This window comes from Trichinella spiralis (assembly GCF_000181795.1).
Source record: "Trichinella spiralis strain ISS 195 chromosome Unknown Scfld6, whole genome shotgun sequence".
Classification (NCBI taxonomy): Eukaryota; Metazoa; Nematoda; class Enoplea; order Trichinellida; family Trichinellidae; genus Trichinella; species Trichinella spiralis.
Window position 1 is genome coordinate 5281935 of NW_003526945.1, and position 18972 is coordinate 5300906.

Here is an 18972-nt window from a genome sequence, read left to right on the forward strand (position 1 = left end):
TCGATCGGCTTCGGGTCGTCCTCGATCGGCTTCGTGTGGTCCTCGATCTGCATCGTGTCGTCGCGATCTACTTCGTGTGTCCGCGTTTTCACTCTCTTTTCTCATTGATCATATCTGTAAAAATGGTAAATGTTAAATCAAAACCTTTTCGCACTTTATTACACAGTGGAATTAAAAAATTGAACAAAGAATTTTCAAATAAAAGAAGTAACTGATTTTCAATTAAGCATAACGTTAACAAAAATGATTGTACATGGAGAGTTTCGAAAAAAAAGTAAGTACTTTCAACGATTAAAAACCGACTTCAGTAGCTACCTAACGCCTGCGTTTGACGCTTGGCGATGCCGCTACTTGCCACGCAAGTCAAACAAACAAGCGCACCATTACTGATTGATGATAAAGCAATTTTCAAGCGATCCTCATTTGCATACTGTAGCGCTAGAAACCGGTTTGAGCTGATTGGAAAATTTTCTGGACGAGGAATTAATTCTAATCGAACGCTATGAAATTAGGAAAATTGAAATCTCAAGCACAGCGAACCGCTTATCTAGAGAATGAAAAGCATTAGATGAAACTCATTTCAATTTACTTGAAAAGGGAGTTGGAATGCACAATTAAAAGTCAGCCATTGGGGGACTGTTTGAAAAATCAGAAAAGGCCCTGGCCATTAAAAATCCATCAAAAATTTAAACTATCCGATAGAATCCCAAACAAACAAAAATTGACTTAGTCAAAACACGCCTCTGCATGTCTGAAATTCACATTTGAAAATTCAAAAATGACCTACATAAATGGAACTCATCGCAAAATCTGTTCACTAAATTATAAGCACATTGGCTGCGTATGCTGACAAACAAAGTTAATGAAACAAAAAAATGTTATTTACCAAATGTCTCTGATGCTGCTCTAAAGATGAAGTCTTACGTAATCTCAACTTAATATGAAAAACAAAAAGTGCGGTTTTACAGTGAAAAATATCTTACTTATATATTGCATACTACAAATTCGGGTAATTTCATTAAACTAAGAAATAACTTCACCCTTTCGAAGTATCCTTAGCCCTGCTTCACAGATCTACAATAAATCGGTTTTACCTCTTGTTTTCTATTGTTCTGCTTCGTGTCGTCCGTGTTTTCACACTTTCTTTACACCATTCTTTAAACCTGTAATGATGATATTAAATCAAAACTGTCTTCACTTTATCACAAAGTTGAATTACAACAAATATAATAATTAAGTGCTATTTAATTTAAAAATAATTGTTTACATGTTTACATATACAAGTTTTAAAAAATAAAAAGCAGAAAAGTGGAATACTTGTCAGTAATTCTGAAACCGACTTCAGCAGCTACTTAACGCCCGTAATGAACTCAGAGAACGTTCAACGATGCTACTAATTGGCACGTAAATTAAACAAACAAACGCACCCTTACTGATGATAAGGCGCGTTATGGCGATAGTTATTTGCATAATGCAGCGTTGAAAACCGGTTTTTAGTGCGTTAGAACTTTTGGCTGAAGATAAAAGCTAACCTAAGCCGCGATACAATATAAGCAGAATGAATGCACTGCTAAATTCTACCAGTAAGGAAAGGACTATTTGAAAATTCAAAAATGACCTTGACATTTAAACTTCAGTCAAAACATAAACTATCTGACAAAAAACGCCATAACAAAACCAAATTGACTTAGACAAAACACACCTACGTATTTCTGAAAAATTTTCTTAAGTCAGAAAAGCAAGTAGCTGAAATGAAGCTAATTTTAAGTGAACAATTTGCGGGCAAAAGCTTGCTTATGGTCAATTAAAAGTGCACGTTAGCTACTGCAAAGGTGATTTTCGAAAGATGGTATTTTAATAATAGACAAACAATGCGTACAGGGTGTTTTTAATCAATGTCGATTCTCTATTGTATTGTTAAGTGATTATGACTTAAAAATGAAAAAACTGCCACTTACTGCTGAATGCGCCATTTTTTCATCATTAATGTTCATTGTCTTTGAATGTTTATTTAAAAATTATTTTTCAGAAATTGTTCCAAAAAATAATAATGAATAAAAAGCAAAAATAGTGTTTGGCATCAGTGTTTGTCTTCAGTGAATTTTCCAATCAAAACGCTGAGCTACCATCCACGGACGGCCCCAAACTGAAATGATTTCCATTATGTCAATAAAGCGAGCGACATCGCATGCAAATTTTTATTTTATTCATTTCTGCTGATAAATATGGCTACTGTAGATTTTTCATTGCTCTTTATTTACTTAATGCATTCTGTTTGAGGAGAGAATTTAATTGGAGCTTTGCCAAACATTACATATAACATTATAAACACTTCTCATTACACAATGACCTTGTCCATTGTGTATGTTTGGTGATGGTTGCTCCAAATGAATTCGTATGTATCTGTGGTCATGCAGGTCTGAGAATTCATTTTGACGTAATGAAGCCTCGCTATAGGCGCCTGCCATTCTTCATTTTAGGAATTATATTCCAAAAATGATAACAGTTTATAAAAATAATAAACATTTATTTATGCTAAATAGTTTATTGTTATAAAACCTTAACTTCATAATTTCTAAAAGAATGCAATCAACAGATATTATTTTGGAATATGAATAATGTAATGGGATAATGATGGACAGAGTTGTGGGAGTGATGTATCTTCAGTGTGAGTAAGCACTGCAGAGATAGGGTTTAGAACTTTTGAAGCAGACCAATTTTGCCGGATATTGCCAATGTGGACGACAAGATCGTGGCAACGACGACAATAGCCAAGCATGCCCACATTGAAACCTAAATTTAGTTGCATTTAGTTGTACAGTAATCTTTATCAGTGTATCGAATTTTCGACTTGGCATTTTGGCTTTAACCAACGCAATGTTGAACACCATTTGTCATTGGAGTTCTTTCGCTGCAAGTTTTGAATGCCGCTTTAAACAAGAAGCGATCAGAAAATTGAACGTTTCTCATACTGTATATTATTACAGTATAACTTTTGTGAAGTTTCATCTTCAATAAATCAGTCTGCAGCACCATGTTTGTAGGGTGAAATTTGATTTAAATTTCAACGAATTCGAATTAATTTCGCAAAATTAAAAAAATAACCCAGACAAATAAAAGTCATCGAACGGAAAAGTTCGCGGCAAAGCAACACCCAAGCAGCGTGCAGTGACGAAAATATGATGGAAATAGGAAATAAAATGATTTTGATCATCAGTTTGAAAATTTCAATAAAACAAAATGAATAGAAACAATGGGCAGTTTGCAATGAAGAGCAACCTCAGTCAACATTAAACAAGCGCTTCAATTTTAGTTTTAAATCTCAGCAGTTGAACAGATTGGCATTCGCATACGTCATTATATAGCTTGCAGAAAGATGACGGTGAATGACGATATTACCAGCGTTAATTATAATCAGTTCAAAAATTTATTCCCAATCAAACTTTCACACGACAAACCAGACGTCATCTGTCTAACAATGCAGTGCATTTCCGTTTTTGGCTTGTGCATAATTGATGCAATTTCTCAAAACATCCGGCAAAACATTTTCTGCATGCTTTGGAAAATTTTCAAATAACTGCAATATTTCGCGCATTCAATTAAATGTACAATTTAAAATGTATGCATTTTAAACGATTTTTCAAGTATCTGAAAATTCAGCTTTCCATGATTTTTATTTTTTGATCCATTCAAACTGATCATTTCAAAGTAAAACTCATTGCTACTGAAACGATTAATTCATTTATTTTTAATTTATCCTTCTTTATCAATGAATTGAAACAAATTGAAAATGAAAGTAATAACTTATTGCCTGAGTTTTCTTTATTCATATTGTCATAATATAATTTTTAAGAAAGCACCTGTTTCGTAAAACAGAATTTCTATTTCACGAAATAGATTCAGTCGGCTGAGCTTATCATTAATACCAAATATTTCCATAACCATTAACTTGTTATAAATATCAACTGTATGCTTTAATTAAGTATGTTTTGCAGAGTTTTTGAGAATGCGATAATATGGCCGTTTAGCATATCCGTCGTGAAATTGTCGCTGTAAAAGTGTTAATTTAATGAGCAGACAATGACAACATTTCCCTAATTTTAAGCACACTCTATTTAATAACTCTGAATTTAAATTCAATTAATATTTTGGAAGCATTAAAGCAACAAAAAAAGTTTGTTCCATCGAAGAAAGCCGGTATACGTCTTTTTTTTTCTTTAGTTTAAAAATTGCATAAAAATTAATTTCACTGATCGGTTTAAAATAAATTTGATATAAACATTTCAGCATTTCGCTTTAGATCTCATTGTGATAAGTGAAGTTAAATTTAACAGCTGAAAAAGTATTGTCAATGTTTTCCATTGCTATCAATGTTCTTGACATGGTAAAGTGGATGGATTTGCCAGATTACTGATCACGTTATCACTAATATTTTTCTTGCATATTTAAAATTAGTATTTTTTAAAAATTTGTCTTTGAATATTGGACAAATCTCGTTTTAGTGGCTGCCAAGATGCTAAAACAAAAATGTTTCATTATTATTAAATTTTTACAATTTCAATACTGCACAACTTATGTGTTTATTATGTTATATTATGTTGGAATAAAATATTTAAAAAAAAGATGTAAATTGTTCTAATATATAAAACTGATATATGATTTATTTTGAAAGTTTAACATTGATCAATTATTAGTTAACTACTTACTTCGTCGACGTGCCATTTTCTTCGATTTTATGACTTTCTAAAAACCGGTTTTGTTACTTAACAAAAAAATCACGTGCAAAATCTTACCAATATATAATAAAATAAGTCTTGATTATATTCTTTATTTTCATTTTTTACATTTCCATCTGTAAAGTAAAATTCATAATAGTATGTTTTAAATTGCAAATTTTGATTATCATTTTTTTACCGTTTTTTGCGTTGGATATTTTTTTGAACGTTTTCAATTGTTTTGAAATCTAAATTAATTGATTTTATAAAACAGTGAAAAATACATTGCTGATTTGCAACAGTCTCAGCAAGGCAAAATAGGCAGTTTAAATTACTTCATCAATTGGTTGATTGGTATTAATTGAGTATTATTTACACCGTAAATGGTTTAATGATTATTGCATTTGAAAAGAAGAATAAAAATCAGTAATTTATAATGTTTTCAAATAATTGACAAAATTATTCTTGAATTCAATCTAGAATAATGATCAATCTGAATGTCATACCATCAAATCTTGTATTACATTTTCAATTTTGGTGCGCAAATCGAGTGAATCAGAAAATTTATTATGAATATTTTGTGGTGCAATTTGCTCAGAATACATCATTGCTAAAAGCAGATAATATGAATATTTGAAATATAGTTTGAAATTGGAAAAAAAACAAATTTTTTTTCTTACTTGCTATGCTGCAAAACAACAACATATATGCGAACATAGTTGTAATGTATAAATTTTTTAATGAGCAATTTTAATTGAATAAAAATTACAATAAAGTCGAGTAATAGAGTGTCCGTTGAAATTAATATATAAAATATATATATATATATGTATATATATATTCAGGAGATAGGAAGAAAGGCCGTAATGAATTGAGAAAATTCCAAGAATGTTGTGGGATGAACAAACAAATTTACACGTCTACAACGTCTGGCAAACATCTTTACGAGCATTACTCTCTTTATGAGATGAATTGACAAAAGTAAAAAAATATGGCAATCGATAAGCCAACCAACCAATTAACTAACTATTTATTATTTCGACGTATCGAATCATACGCCATTTTGCTTTTAATCTGCCGGTATTTGTGTTCTTGGCAGCTGAATTTATCCGAAATTAAAATTTTCCCGCAACATTAAATTACTTTTTACCACGAAACGAAAAGCTGACGTTTAGCAAATAATTTTCTATTTTTAAAATTACATACTCAAAAAACACAACAAAATGAGTAATTTAATTTTGTTTGTTTGTTTTTTTGGTAACATCCACGACTCTATTGATTCCTTTGCATATTTTTTTTTTCAAGCATGTTCATTTTTCTTTTCACGTCATGCAATAATAATGGAAATTAAAGTGGAAAAAAAATTTGTCTGTATATTTTTATTTGTCTGTTCAGATAATTTTTAAAAATGGATGAAATAACAGCATGTTATTTTTCTTGAAAAAAAAGAATAAAATTGAATAATCTTTTTCAATTTTAATGTTTGATATTGAATTTTATTTGTAAAATGGAAAAAATTAACAATGTAAAACGACGAATGAATTCAAATTGAAAATGAAGTACAATTTCAAATCGAATGCAAATTTTTGAACAAAGAATGCATTTCCAATGGAGTTTCGTGCGATGAATTTTTGTTCATTGTCAATAATCGTTGTTTTGCAATGGAAATTTATGAAATATTTGGTATGAATAAAATTTCCATTTTATAAAGTTACTACAGTTCATTTTGAATAGAGTATCTAAATAAAGAAATGAAAATAAAATGCAAATATAGTAAAAGTTGATCTTTTCAGGTATGCATTCCAAAAGCAGTGCAAAGAATTTACAAAAGTCAATATTTACAACGACAAGCGTAAACAAACAATGAATCACATACAATGGTATAAAATTTCCAAAAAACAATAAAACAATTTGAGCAATTCTGTTTTTTTTTCATCATTACTTTACTCCTGTTTCAATGGTCTTCATTGTGGGCATGATCCCAAAAACCGCCCAAATAAATCGGATCTAATCCAGGAGCGCTCATTACAATTCCAATGGATTTTTCCTTATTTTCCAAATTGGTATTCGATATTGGCATACTGTCGCGTCGATTGTTCACTTCATGAACACTGTTGTTGTTGTTGTTGTTGTTGAGTTTCGTTTTCAATTTTTCAATTAAAATTTCCATTAAATTTGTCGTCAATTGTCGACCAAAATTTCCACTTTCAACTGTTCGTTTGGCCATTTCCAACGGATTGGGATGATTCAAAATTGCCTCTTTGACATTTTGCCATACAATTTCCGCTTCAGATTCAGTCTGCGATGAAGATTCCATTTCCGATGAATATTTCCAATTATCCAACGTCCCAAGTACCGTTGGCATGAAATTGTCGCCAAAACGTTCCATGAAATTTCCACTGTGCAACGACGAATACAACCTGGCCAGAACGTTACCGTCGGCAAAAATACGCTTTTCCACGTGATCCAACACTGACAAGCCGGGATCAAGGTTGGTCGGGTTCTTGTCATCCCGATTCAATCCTTTCACGCCCAAATTGAGATCTTTTCGATTCTGCTCGACACCGTCGCCGACAATTTCCAAAGCCACCGGATTGAGACCAAACGGCATTGGCAAGTATAATCCGCTGTGGATTTTCTCTTCTTCTTCCAACGTACCGCTGATATTGCCGAATTGGGAGAGAATTCGGTGGGGCTGTTGGAAATTCGGCGTTGCCATATCACCACCAACTGACGTTCTAAATGAACGCCTGGAATAGATGGCTTTTGGAATGAGAATTCTGGAACCGTCGCTGAAAGTCAACGTTCGAAATGCATCCGCTGGAGGTGGCGGAATGCGATTCGCTTTGCCGACAATTATGCCACCTTTGTAGGCATCCTGTTCCAAAGGTATGTTCAATCCTCGGATGAAGTACGGTTCTGATACGTGGCTGGCGACGAGATTCGGAAAAGCGTTTCTTCTGTGCAAATTTTCCCCTTCCGCTTGTTTGCAATCTGCAAAATTACACGTATCATTTCGAAACAATCTACATTAAACAACAATTGAAATTTACACAATGGAAGGGTTTTAATTTTCGAAATTATGAATTCAAAATGAAGCCCACTTGAATTGTTGAAAATTCCAAATACTTTTTTCCTAATCCGGCTATATTCTGAGCACAACGTATAATGTATTGTTCGAAAATACGAAAAAATCCAATTTCAATTCAATTTAAATATAACTACACGTTATGTACAGGCAGGTGCGCAATCACAGGAGCAAAAAGCGTACGTCGTATATTTTTACACATGTGCAGGTAGACTTTTTTTTTCTAAACAAGTCTAGTATTTCTCGTCTAATAGTTTCACGAGGAAAATGTGAAATGAAAATTAATCATCTTTTTAAGCAAATTTCCAACGACACCCAATCGGTATATTGGCTACCAGTGGCAGCGAAAGCTTCGAAGTTCCAAAGGGTGTGGCACGAGTTCACGGCCAAGTGTAATCTTCGGCCGAAGTGAAAAAGTCGAAAAATGCCGAAGCGTCGTTGAAATGGCCCGTTTCCATTTGGCCGCCGAGCTTGTGACCGGCGAGCCAATTTTTGGGCACGGTCAGCGAACCACGCAAATCCGCCCCACTGAGACCGTGGTCGCCCAGACTGGCCGTGCGACCACCGGGCAGTTGGACGTTCATCGACCTCTGACGGTATTTGGACACGTTCGTGGTGGCTTTCAAAGCCGAATGGGATTTCGTTTCGGTCGTTTCAAATTTCACCGGTCCCGGTGAAAACCGGCCAAAATACGCTTCGGCTGGACTCGGTTTGGTGGGATTTTTCTTTTCATTTTCACTCAACGACTGCCACGTGTTCATCAGCATCATCGAATGCACGGACGGCATGGCCGGATCAATTGGAACCGACTGTTCATCCACTGGTCCGGCCTTCGATTCTGGACGAATCACATTCACAGGTCTGATAGTAACCGACGGCTGAAGACGGTTCGATCTGATCGCATTTCCGTTCTGTATTCTGAAAAAAATTGCAAATTTTCTTTTTCTTCTCTATAATCAGCATCCATTTGAATTTAAAAATTGTTAAATAAAAGAAAAACTACAATCGAAATAAATGGCCAATTACACTGATTTTAATCCTGCTCTCAAAATCCACAAATAAGCTCAGTTTAACAACTTTTCTTCCACAAAACAAATAATAAAATAATTTACCTGTAATTGTAGGGTCGATCGGTGGTCAGACGGTTCACTCTTCGATTCAGTTCATTCAATCTGGATCCGATTGGTCGACGCGTCGCGGTCGTTCCTACTGTAGTCGACGACGGTGTGACGTGTTCTTGGATCGCTTGTTTGAAAGCTTGCGGAGTCGGGGCAGTGGTTCGGGTCGGCGTTGGAGCGGCGGCGGTGGTAACGGTGGTGGTGGTGGTGGTGGCGGTGACATTCTCGACTGGCTCACCATCTGCCTCGCCTTCGAGTTGAATTTGAGCCGAGGGATCGTTGTCGAGGTCCGAAATGCCGGCGAAGGGATCCGGGGGTGGGGCCGTCACGCCACCCGAGTTCGACTCCTGCAATCCACCGCCGCCGAGCAGGGGCAAAAACGAAAGCGGACCCGAAGCCGGACCGGCGCCGGCCGGCCGCTGCGGCAGACCCACGACCGAGAAGGGAAAATTCGAATCGCCCCCGGCGGACGGTCCGCTGAAAAACGACCCTGCAATCGGGTCCGTCATCACCGACGGCTTGACGGTCTGGATGAAGTTGCGCACCAAACCTTGCACCACCTCGGCCACGGGAAAACCCTGTTGACTGTCGTTGGCCGTTTTCGAAGCTTGGCCGTTGACGACGATGCCATTTTTGGCGAGAATATTCAAAAATGGATTCCCAGTGGCGGGAACCGACTGATTTTCCTGCGAATCGACGATTATGCCGACCATCGTCTCCGTGGGCACGTTCTTCAGCAGTTTCGCCGACTGGGGATCGACTTTTTCGTATATTTCAATCTGCCTCTTCAACGCGGTCAACGCCATCTGCTCTTTGCTGCGCCGCAGCAAGCCGTCCAGAAGCGAAAGCCCCAACTCTTGACCGATGGTCTGTACGACTTGACCATCGGAGCCGACTGAAATGACACATCACCAGCCTATACGTACATTGTTGGTTGTTCACAACTAGCCTACACACACAACACACACACACTCTCTCTCTCTCTGTCTCTTTCTCGAAAAGTGCACATCGTACGTAAGAGATAAAGCGGAACGTGACAAGAAACAAACAAACAAACAAATAAACAAACAAACAAAAAGATTCTCTTACCAAAATAGAGAATAACGCTGAACAGCAGAACAGTAAAGCTGCGCATATTTTTAAAATTGTGCAAACTTGCAACCACCAACAGTCTCACACCAAAAGTTAAACGAAAGAACAACAACAACGTACGTCCATGCATCCCAAACGGGCCATGATGTAACGAGGTTAGCAGAATTGACGCGCAATTTTTGTGCCCAATTCAACCGACGCCGACAGGCGTTGAATCGCTTGACCGATAAACCTGGTACCGTTTTGGCGGGGGTGACGTTGAACAAATTTTGTCCAACTTCTATCCAATACAAGCATAATTGAATTTTTCATGCCATTAAAAAGCGTAGGCCTTTTTTTTCTCTCCACCTCGTCAATATTCGAATGAATATATTCTCGATTGAATTCTAAAAATTCCATTTCATTCAAATTAAACAACAACAACAAATCAAATACAGTATTTTCAAAAATTATGAAAAAAAACCGACATATACACAAATATACAATGCAAATTATTAGTATTATTATTATTTAAAGTAATCACGCTCGTTAACCTTTTTTTTCTTCTCTTTCTATGATTCTTTCCACAATTTTCACACCTAACTTGACCTACAAAATGATTCATTTAACACTGATTTTTCTTCTTTCTAGCAACGCTGGAAAAATTGCAATTTAATCAAATTTACAATATTTCATTTTTGGACATCTTTTTCCAATTTTGTTCTACTTTGGAAAAAAAATCCCGTCCAAAAAAAACTTCACGCTCGAATAATTTTCGAATCAAAAAATAGACAAAGAACAATGGGCGAGGAGGAAAGGGATGGGGAATGGCCGCTTTCAGAGCGGAACTGACAAAAAAAAAATTGTTCCCAACAATACAATACATGTGCAGCTTTTACTGATGTCCATTGACAAAAGCAAAGTGTACTGTGTTCAAAAAATGAACCGATTCGCTTTTCTCTTCAAATCAATTTAATTGTTCAAATCGACCGATCAATTTATATTCACTTTTTAATTGAAAAATTATCAACATTTGACCAGAATATTTTGATGCAAGTTCAAGTTTTTTTCCTATTCGAGATGAACAAATAATAACTTTCTGGTCGCTGTACAATCACGTTCATGTAATATTGAAATGACTACGAACATTCATTCTTTCATACATTACACTTTACAAGTATTACTTTACAACACTTGAACTTACTTTTCGTATATTACTTTTTTTCTTAAAATTCCCATCCGATCATAAACTGTTGACAAAAACAAACTTCCCATTTTATTTAAATTTCATTTACAGTCTCTTTTACAGTATTCTTTTCTCCACGTGTACAGTTTAACTTCAATATAAAATGTATAACGTATAAATTTATATATTAAAATTGAAAAAAATTACATAAAACGTGAAATTAATTAATTTTTCTTTAATTTTGAATCACATCTTTCAAGAAAATTTGTCTTCAAATTAATATAAACTTGACTACTTTTAATATTTACAAAAATCATTGTTGTTTAACTTGTTGAAAAAGAAATTCAAGTTGTAAAAAACAACTATGGGCACTTTGAAAAAATCCTCAAAACAGACTGAATTGGAACATCTCGTGTAAGTTGATTTATTTGGTTTGATGTTTTTTTTGTGATTACATTTTGAAATATTGCGTTGTTAATGATTGGAATCTTTTTGCAGGCGACAACCGAAAACCCAAGCTGGAAAGCGTTATTTAGCCAATCGTGCGCCAAAATTGATTGAAAATAATAAAAAGACCATCTTTATTCGTGGTCCGCATACGAAGAAAATTACAGAAGAATGTTTGAACAATTTGGTAATTGTTTAGTATGATTATTTTTCTTTTGTACAGTACAGCGTAGACAATTGACTTTTAGTATCAGTTGAAAAAGCCGGATGCAGTTCGTTTGAAGTGGTAATATTTTGAAAGTGAATCGTGTGGTTGTGGTTTTTTTTTGAAAAATGTTCACATTTCAGGAACAATCAATTTCGACCATTCGAAGATGAAACACCAATTGAGAGATTTTGCAAAAAATATGATGCTTCGTTGTTTTGTTTTGCCAGCGATACCAAGAAGAGACCGAATAATTTAATTTTAGGTTTGTAATTGTGGAAAGAAGTGGATATAATTTATTTGAATGCTTTCAATATTTGATTTGATTTTTTGAATTCATTCTTGTAATTTTTGTACCATTTGTATAATAATAAAAGTGAATGGATCAATTAGCGATGTAGAATATAGTTTTAATGTGCTGTTTGTTTAGGTCGAACGTACGATTTCAACGTTTTGGATATGTTTGAATTTTCTATAGAAAGTTTTGCTTCAATTTATGCATTCAAGGTGACTGATGAAGATTTCAAAATTTTTGCTTTTATTAATAATATTTTTTTCCTTAAAGCAATGCTACGTTCCACTTTCTACGAAACCGTGTTTAGTTTTCCATGGTGAAGAATTCCAAAATGATCCAGTATATTCACGCTTGAAAAGTCTGCTTATTGGTAAATATGAGTGGAGTTGTTGGTTTCATTTGTTTTTCAAATAGATGTGTGTTAGATTTTTTTCGAGGTCCAAGTGTAAAAAAATTACGTTTGCAAGGATTCGAATACACGGTGTCGTTTACAATTTTCAATGATCAAATTTTGATGCGAGCCTACAAGTGAGTGTTGTTTAAATAATTTATTGAACAATATGCAATTTATTTTATTTTTTTTTCATTTGAGAAATTTGCTGAAACGTTCCGGTAGTAGAATACCGTTGATCAAATTGAAACCTGCCGGACCATCGATGAATTTAGTGTTGCGTCGTCACAAGCTTGCGTCGGACGATTTATTTCGCCTGGCTTGTAAAATTCCAAAAACTGTCGCAGTAAATGATGTTTTTTTTGGATTAATTTGAATAATTTAATTTTTATTTGGATGTTGTTTTCTAGCCTCGTAAGAAGAAAAATATCGAACATGACGTATTTGGTACTAAGCATGGGCGTGTGCATATGGAACGTCAAGATTTGGGCGAGTTGAAGCAGAAGAAGATGAAAGCGTTGAAAGCGAGACCAAAAAAGCAACAAAAAACAGAATAAATAACATTTGAAAATAATATTCATTTGCGTTTTTTATTTATTTAAATTGTCTGGTGAATAGTGCGCGTGAGTGAATTGAATTGACAAGTTGCAAGTGTTTTCTCATGCGGATTTCATGTCAGTTAATTTGATTGATTCTATTCTGCGTCGACTTTTATTTGACACCAACTTGCAATTAATACAATTTTTCATGCGTATTATTTCAGATATTTTTCTTATTTAAAAATATTTTATTTCAAAATTGTACTGTGATCAATGAATAGAAGTGATGATGATTCTCATTTGGAAAGAGAAAAAGAAGAATTTTCTCGTGTCGAATAAAATGGGGAAGTCGTTGTTGTTGTTGTTGGTCATAGTGAAGCAGTTTTGCCGTGAAAATTTGATATCGTGAATCTTTTCATCCGGATCACAGATATTTTCCATAAAAGAACATGATATGAACAGTTTTGTTGGCAAGTTCTGGGTCTGTCTGGACGGGTGAATTTGATTACTATTAAATGTTTCACTTGTTGGCAGCCGACAGAATTAAAAACAGATATTTCGAGAATCAATAATTCATCGAAGTATTAGGGTCTGAAGATCCATGGAAACGGATCAACAACGTCGGTAAATATTAATTTTGTTTGGCCAAGCTTACACTGTTGATCAAGCCGAGCTAGTGAGCTTGTCAGCTGCAAAATAGCTAGCTTCGTGCGATAGCTTTGTTCACCGTTGGCGCCTTTGCTTTTCAAGTTGACACCGACGATCCATGATGGGCTCACCGTGTGATTACTTGTCCGCCTCATTAGCCAGTTTTCAACGTCCAATTTGTCAGAAAAAGTTCAAAAATATCCCACCCGAACACGAGTAAGCCACATTTAACAATAATAAAAACAACAACAAACAGTAGTATTTTCACATATTTAATAAATTTATTTATCATTTTGATCAATTTGTTTATTTGTCATAATTATTTAAATGTTTGTAAAACAGTAAAACTTGTCGTGGATATTGCTTTTGTGGAATATAAAATGGAAAGTAGGAGTTAAAAAGTTTTTGCTTTTTTTTTTAATTCAAACTGCTTTATATATTTTATTTTGCTTTTAAATAAAGTTGTTAATGCAATATTTGTTTAGATATGATCAATATTTCAAAGGAAAAAAAAATAATGCATTTTTGCAGATGATGATGGTTGAATTGAGTACAGTAATAGGAATTTAAATTTGCAACCGTTAGTGAATTGTTTGTACATTTTTGTCATTCATTTGAAAGTGATAAAACTTATGGTGAACTTTTTCTTTTTATTCTCGTAATCAATAAAATTGAAATGAATTTTATTTTTAATTTATGAAACGTTATTTTTTCTCTGAGAAAATATTTGCAAAATTCAATTGTATTATAATAATCTAATTTGTTTATTATCTTTTTTTTTTCCCGCTAACCACTGAACACTAAAAGTGTCGATTGATATCGTGATATTATATATAATAGAATGCAGTTTTTGACATTTATTTTGTTCACATCACAAGGTGCAAAAAAATTGGATTTTAATTTGAAAAACAAAAATGAATTTTATTGAATTTCAAAATCACTGCTTCTTGGAAGCTATTAATCCAACGCCGCAGGATAATTTTCCTATTTTTTTCTCTATGCGAGATCAAAATGCACCGCGCGATCATTTGCACTTCTGCATCAAGAAGAATCTGGAAGTTAATTTGTTTACGTTTGTAGTTTCTGCACAAAAATCAATATATCAAAAAGTACGCTGCCAAATCAGTAAAGAATCTTATTATGATTGAACGTTTTTATTATTATTTTTCAAAAATTTCAATCATAAATACATTTTGCGATTAATAATATTTCACACTGCAACTGGCCAAATAAAAATTGAAAATTTGTTTCAGTTGATATGCAGAAACGGAGGAGGAGAATGTAGAGGTTGAAAAAAAAATTGATAGCTTTTGAAATGAATTTGCAATCCGTCGTAACATTTAAAATATTTTTTTATTCATAATTATTTTATTTATTTATTTATTAAAGAAAAGAATAATATTCATTTATATTTTGCGTCACTGTTCCGTGTGAAGTCAGTTGAAAAATCAATCACAAACGCATTACAGAAAAAAAATCTATCGAAAGTTAAGTTCCAAAAACATAAAATTTAATTAATAGCATTTTTTAAATAAAATTTAAAATCCTGAACAAAAAAAAATAACTGAAGAGCTTTGTTAAAGTGATTTTTCACCAACTTTCTAATTTATTCTGCACGTCATAAAATTAATCACATTTATTTATAATCGAATAGCAAAAATTAAACAAAACATTAAGTTGGTCCGAAAATGACTGCTGACAATAATTTTTAAAATTTTAATACGTAATGCTGTTTGTCATAAATGACACGCTGATATATTGACAGTTTGAAATAACAAATTTTCATTAATTACCATGTGTATTTTAATTTTACAAAAAATTAATCATCAGCAAAAACTGAAAAAAAAACAATTTTCAAATCAACCAATCATTGATTTCAATTTTCAAGTGACCTAATTTTGGTGAACTATTTTAGTTGAAAATCAAGTTGTACATGTTATGCAGGTGTAATTTCAAATATATTGAAGAGTGAGACAAAGTAAAAAGCACTTTTCAATAATGAAAATTATAAAAGCTGAATAAGTTCGCTCCATATTGAAACTTTGAAACCATCAATTTCTTCACTTCACACTCAACATTTGTATTCAATTGTAAATTGAACAAGTTGATTTGTTTTGTTTATTGAATACAAATATCATATATACGTAAATGTATGCGAATTTTATCGTTTGCATAATGTAATTATTTGTAAACTTTTATCAAACGAACAAACTTAATTTAGAAGCTCATGACAAGATTCTACGAAATGTTTACACTTAATTGAGATGTATATTTCGAATAGAATTCCATTTCCAAGGTTACTTTAATGTGTATGATACGTCAGAAGAAATAGAAGAATCATTTATCAATAAAAATTCTCCTTTTTACAAAGGCGAAAAGCGAGTCAGAATTATTGAACATTTTCATTAAATCAAAATAAATTATATTTACCGCTTTTTAATTGATTGATTTATAATACTCATTGAAATATTCAGTGTCCATTTCAAATGACAATGTTGTTCAATGATACGATTCAAAGCGTCTCTATGATATATTAAGAGCTCAAAATTCAATTTATTGTCACTGTTGTTGCGGAAAATGCAATTACAAAGCGAATACTATTTTATCATAAAATTAACGGAAAATAATTAAATTTTAGAAATTAATTTCCGTACTTTTAAATTAGAAACTTATCCTTCTATCAACTTCTATTATTTTACGCAAAGAACAGTTGCATTTTTTTTACGCAAAGAACAGTTGGTTAAGCCTCCCAATTTAATTCCTAATCAGTTCAGTTATGGGATGGAAAACTAATGAAAAACATCTAATGAAACTGAATAATTAACATTAAAAATATAATTGTGTAGGGCGATGAATAACCAAACACAGTAAACAACAGGTTCTAGTAGTGAAAAAGTCAAGCAGAAATTCCTGGGGAGTATGCTGTGTGATTTTGCTGGAATGAAAAAGGAAATTATCAAAACCCAACATGTCGTTTCGATTATATAAAAGTGATAGCATGTTGATAAAACGATTTGGGCGTGGTTTTTACCACCATATAGATATATATGTATCACAAACCCCCAATATAAAAAAGGGTTGTGATCAAAACAGTATATCTATTTCAGTATACATCACTTTTTGAATGTATTGTGGACTAAGTCCAATACATTCATGTATACATTACAAATTCAAGTTTTGGCATATGAAATTTACAGATTTCATATTTGCATTGCGATGTAAAACCATCGCAGAAATAACTTTAGGGATCTTTCTCCGAAAGCTAGTTCCATTGGAATGCAGAGCTAACAACTTATATGTATTGTGATGTGAAGCCAATAGTTTTACATCACATAACCTCCAATTAAAATTTAATCAGATACTGTAATAACTTACACTCTATTTTTGCAGAATGCACTTTTTATAGAATACGTTTATTGATAAGAGCTCATAAGATAAGAGGAAGAAGTTTAATGAATGGTTACAATATTCATATCAAATTTTAGCAAACGTGTAAATAGCAGGTGTTTGAGAACTCGTCATGCTCCGTCGTCAGGTTCTTCATCAGAAGTGACCAGTATGTTAAATATCGGATCAGAAAATGAGAAAATGCAACATTATCGTAGAAGAGCTGCCAAAGTATACCAAAACAGTGGTTCCAGTCAGTTGCGATGCCAAAATTTAGTTTCTAACAGAAACCACAATGGTGCTTCAAATGCAACAACGTCAACAAACAAACACAAAACTGCTGCACAAAACTGCAGTGAGTACAGTTCGTGATTGTTTTTGTTTTGTCTTGAAATTTGAATAATTTACATCGCAGAAAATTCGAAAGTTTCATCAAAAATCGATTTTCGAACGAAACAATCACCATTGAACCGATCGACATCCGTCGTGGATAACTGCAGCAGCAACGATGGCCGATCACGTACCGCCACTATGGGAAGTACAACGTCAAGAAATTTGACAGTAAGCCGACCAGCGAATCGAATCCCAAATTCATCCAAAAATCACCTACGTCCCAATGGTCACAACGACTGCGCAATTTTCAAAAGTCAATCTTTGACATCACTTACTGGGCAACGTAATTTACCACAGGTGAGATGATGGCCAAAGAAAAAAAATCGAACGAAATATTTCTGCCGTTTTTTTTAAACTTTATTATCATTTTTTTGCAGACAGTACCGTCGACGTCGATAGTTGAACTGGAATCTGCGAAGCAAATTTCCCAATCGGAACAACATCTTGCCATTGATAATTCAACTGTTGACGATGAACATCTAAAGCCGGACAAGTCAAAATTATCATTATTGACAAACCACGCTGAAGTAGATGAGGTTATTATCATGACGATGAATAATTTTAATCGAAAAATGAATTGAATCCATATCAATAATTGCGATTTTTATTGTTTTTTATTTTCAGTTTAAACGCGACCCTACAACGTCGAAAAATGTTGAAGAACCAGTCGTGGAAATTTTCAAACAATTCAACGTGGAAGATAGGACGAATGAAGAAATTGTCGACAAAAATTCACGAAGCGACGAAGATAACACCAGCGTTTCGGTCAGCGCGACGACCAAATCCAATTCTATTGCCACATCCGACTCGCAGGACAAATCAACAGTCGCGACGAATGATACCAAAATAGGTATGCATTGTTTGGTCTGTTTCTTTTCATAGCAGCACATTTTATGCAAATTTCACACGCAGAAGTCGACTCGTACCTTATACCGTGGCTTTTGGACAACGTTTCCATGGTTGTCAAATATCGCCTGAATACAATATTGCTCAGAGATGGTAGGACAAGAGAAAAATTTTATTTTTTTTTGTTTTTTTACTTCTATTTCAAACAATCGATTCGTTCAATTCAGCCATTTGTGGAACGACGTCGTTTGTCAAAGATTCTGGCGGTGAAAATTTCGAAATCAACGACTGCACTGACAAAATTCCCTAATTTTTCAAAAAGAAATTCAAATGGATGCCTAAAAATGACTAATTTGCTGCCTTAAGGGAAAAATAAATTTCACAAAAAAATGTTGGGCAGAGTTGGCAAAAAATTCATTTCACGTTCCAACTTCACTACATTCGATTTTTATCAATCGAATTTTATTTCTGTTTTATTTTTTAAATAAATAATAACAACAAGAACAAAAAGGAACTGTTGTTCTATTGCAATTGAATCGTTGGAAAAAATTATCAATCAACTACTTTCCAGTCGAACAATTTTATTATTAAATTTTGTTGATTCTTTTTTTATTTTTTTTTCTTGGAAAAATTTTAAAATATT

The 18972-nt window shown here is 33.5% G+C and overlaps 4 protein-coding genes across 4 annotated transcripts; 2 read left to right on the plus strand and 2 right to left on the minus strand.

The window, feature by feature from the left end:
- Positions 1-88: 88 nt before the first annotated feature.
- On the minus strand, positions 89-1470 carry Tsp_12105 (conserved hypothetical protein). The gene is made up of 6 exons (XM_003374174.1): positions 1358-1470; positions 1095-1163; positions 887-929; positions 738-751; positions 316-500; positions 89-114 (listed from the first exon to the last, which is right to left on the minus strand). Exons 1-6 carry the CDS (start codon positions 1468-1470, stop codon positions 89-91), a joined length of 450 nt encoding a protein of 149 aa, XP_003374222.1.
- Positions 1471-3978: 2508 nt separating this feature from the next.
- Tsp_12106 (conserved hypothetical protein) lies at positions 3979-10056 on the minus strand. The gene is made up of 7 exons (XM_003374175.1): positions 10011-10056; positions 9160-9816; positions 8916-9012; positions 8315-8721; positions 6921-7709; positions 4794-4852; positions 3979-4050 (listed from the first exon to the last, which is right to left on the minus strand). The coding sequence occupies exons 1-7, from the start codon at positions 10054-10056 to the stop codon at positions 3979-3981; spliced, it is 2127 nt and encodes a 708-aa protein (XP_003374223.1).
- A 1440-nt stretch (positions 10057-11496) lies between these two features.
- Positions 11497-13073, plus strand: Tsp_12107 (brix domain-containing protein 1). Its single transcript, XM_003374176.1, has 9 exons — positions 11497-11592; positions 11677-11812; positions 11874-11911; positions 11974-12095; positions 12261-12337; positions 12396-12495; positions 12551-12653; positions 12718-12862; positions 12927-13073. The coding sequence occupies exons 1-9, from the start codon at positions 11543-11545 to the stop codon at positions 13071-13073; spliced, it is 918 nt and encodes a 305-aa protein (XP_003374224.1). The 5' UTR covers positions 11497-11542.
- Positions 13074-16827: 3754 nt separating this feature from the next.
- Positions 16828-18639, plus strand: Tsp_12108 (hypothetical protein). Its single transcript, XM_003374177.1, has 7 exons — positions 16828-17006; positions 17189-17445; positions 17506-17780; positions 17861-18019; positions 18108-18333; positions 18369-18482; positions 18557-18639. The coding sequence occupies exons 1-7, from the start codon at positions 16828-16830 to the stop codon at positions 18637-18639; spliced, it is 1293 nt and encodes a 430-aa protein (XP_003374225.1).
- Positions 18640-18972: the final 333 nt, after the last annotated feature.

Bases quoted from the DNA above. Each gene is read 5' to 3' on its own strand.
- Tsp_12108 (XM_003374177.1), top strand. From the start codon at position 16,828: ATGTATTGTGGACTAAGTCCAATACATTCATGTATACATTACAAATTC. The intron at 17,446-17,505 runs GTGAGTACAGTT...TTTACATCGCAG, and splicing joins AACTGCTGCACAAAACTGCA to AAAATTCGAAAGTTTCATCA. The intron at 17,781-17,860 runs GTGAGATGATGG...ATTTTTTTGCAG, and splicing joins GGCAACGTAATTTACCACAG to ACAGTACCGTCGACGTCGAT.
- Tsp_12106 (XM_003374175.1), bottom strand. From the start codon at position 10,056: ATGCGCAGCTTTACTGTTCTGCTGTTCAGCGTTATTCTCTATTTTG. The intron at 9,013-9,159 runs GTGAGCCAGTCG...CGTCGACTACAG, and splicing joins ACTCGAAGGCGAGGCAGATG to TAGGAACGACCGCGACGCGT. The intron at 4,051-4,793 runs GTAAGATTTTGC...ACACTTTTACAG, and splicing joins ACTTATTTTATTATATATTG to CGACAATTTCACGACGGATA.
- Tsp_12105 (XM_003374174.1), bottom strand. From the start codon at position 1,470: ATGCAAATAACTATCGCCATAACGCGCCTTATCATCAGTAAGGGTGCG. The intron at 1,164-1,357 runs GTTAAGTAGCTG...TCATCATTACAG, and splicing joins TCTCTGAGTTCATTACGGGC to GTTTAAAGAATGGTGTAAAG. The intron at 115-315 runs GTAGCTACTGAA...CCATTTTTACAG, and splicing joins GCGTCAAACGCAGGCGTTAG to ATATGATCAATGAGAAAAGA.
- Tsp_12107 (XM_003374176.1), top strand. From the start codon at position 11,543: ATGGGCACTTTGAAAAAATCCTCAAAACAGACTGAATTGGAACATCTC. The intron at 11,813-11,873 runs GTAATTGTTTAG...ATTGACTTTTAG, and splicing joins AAGAATGTTTGAACAATTTG to TATCAGTTGAAAAAGCCGGA. The intron at 12,496-12,550 runs GTAAATATGAGT...GATGTGTGTTAG, and splicing joins CTTGAAAAGTCTGCTTATTG to ATTTTTTTCGAGGTCCAAGT.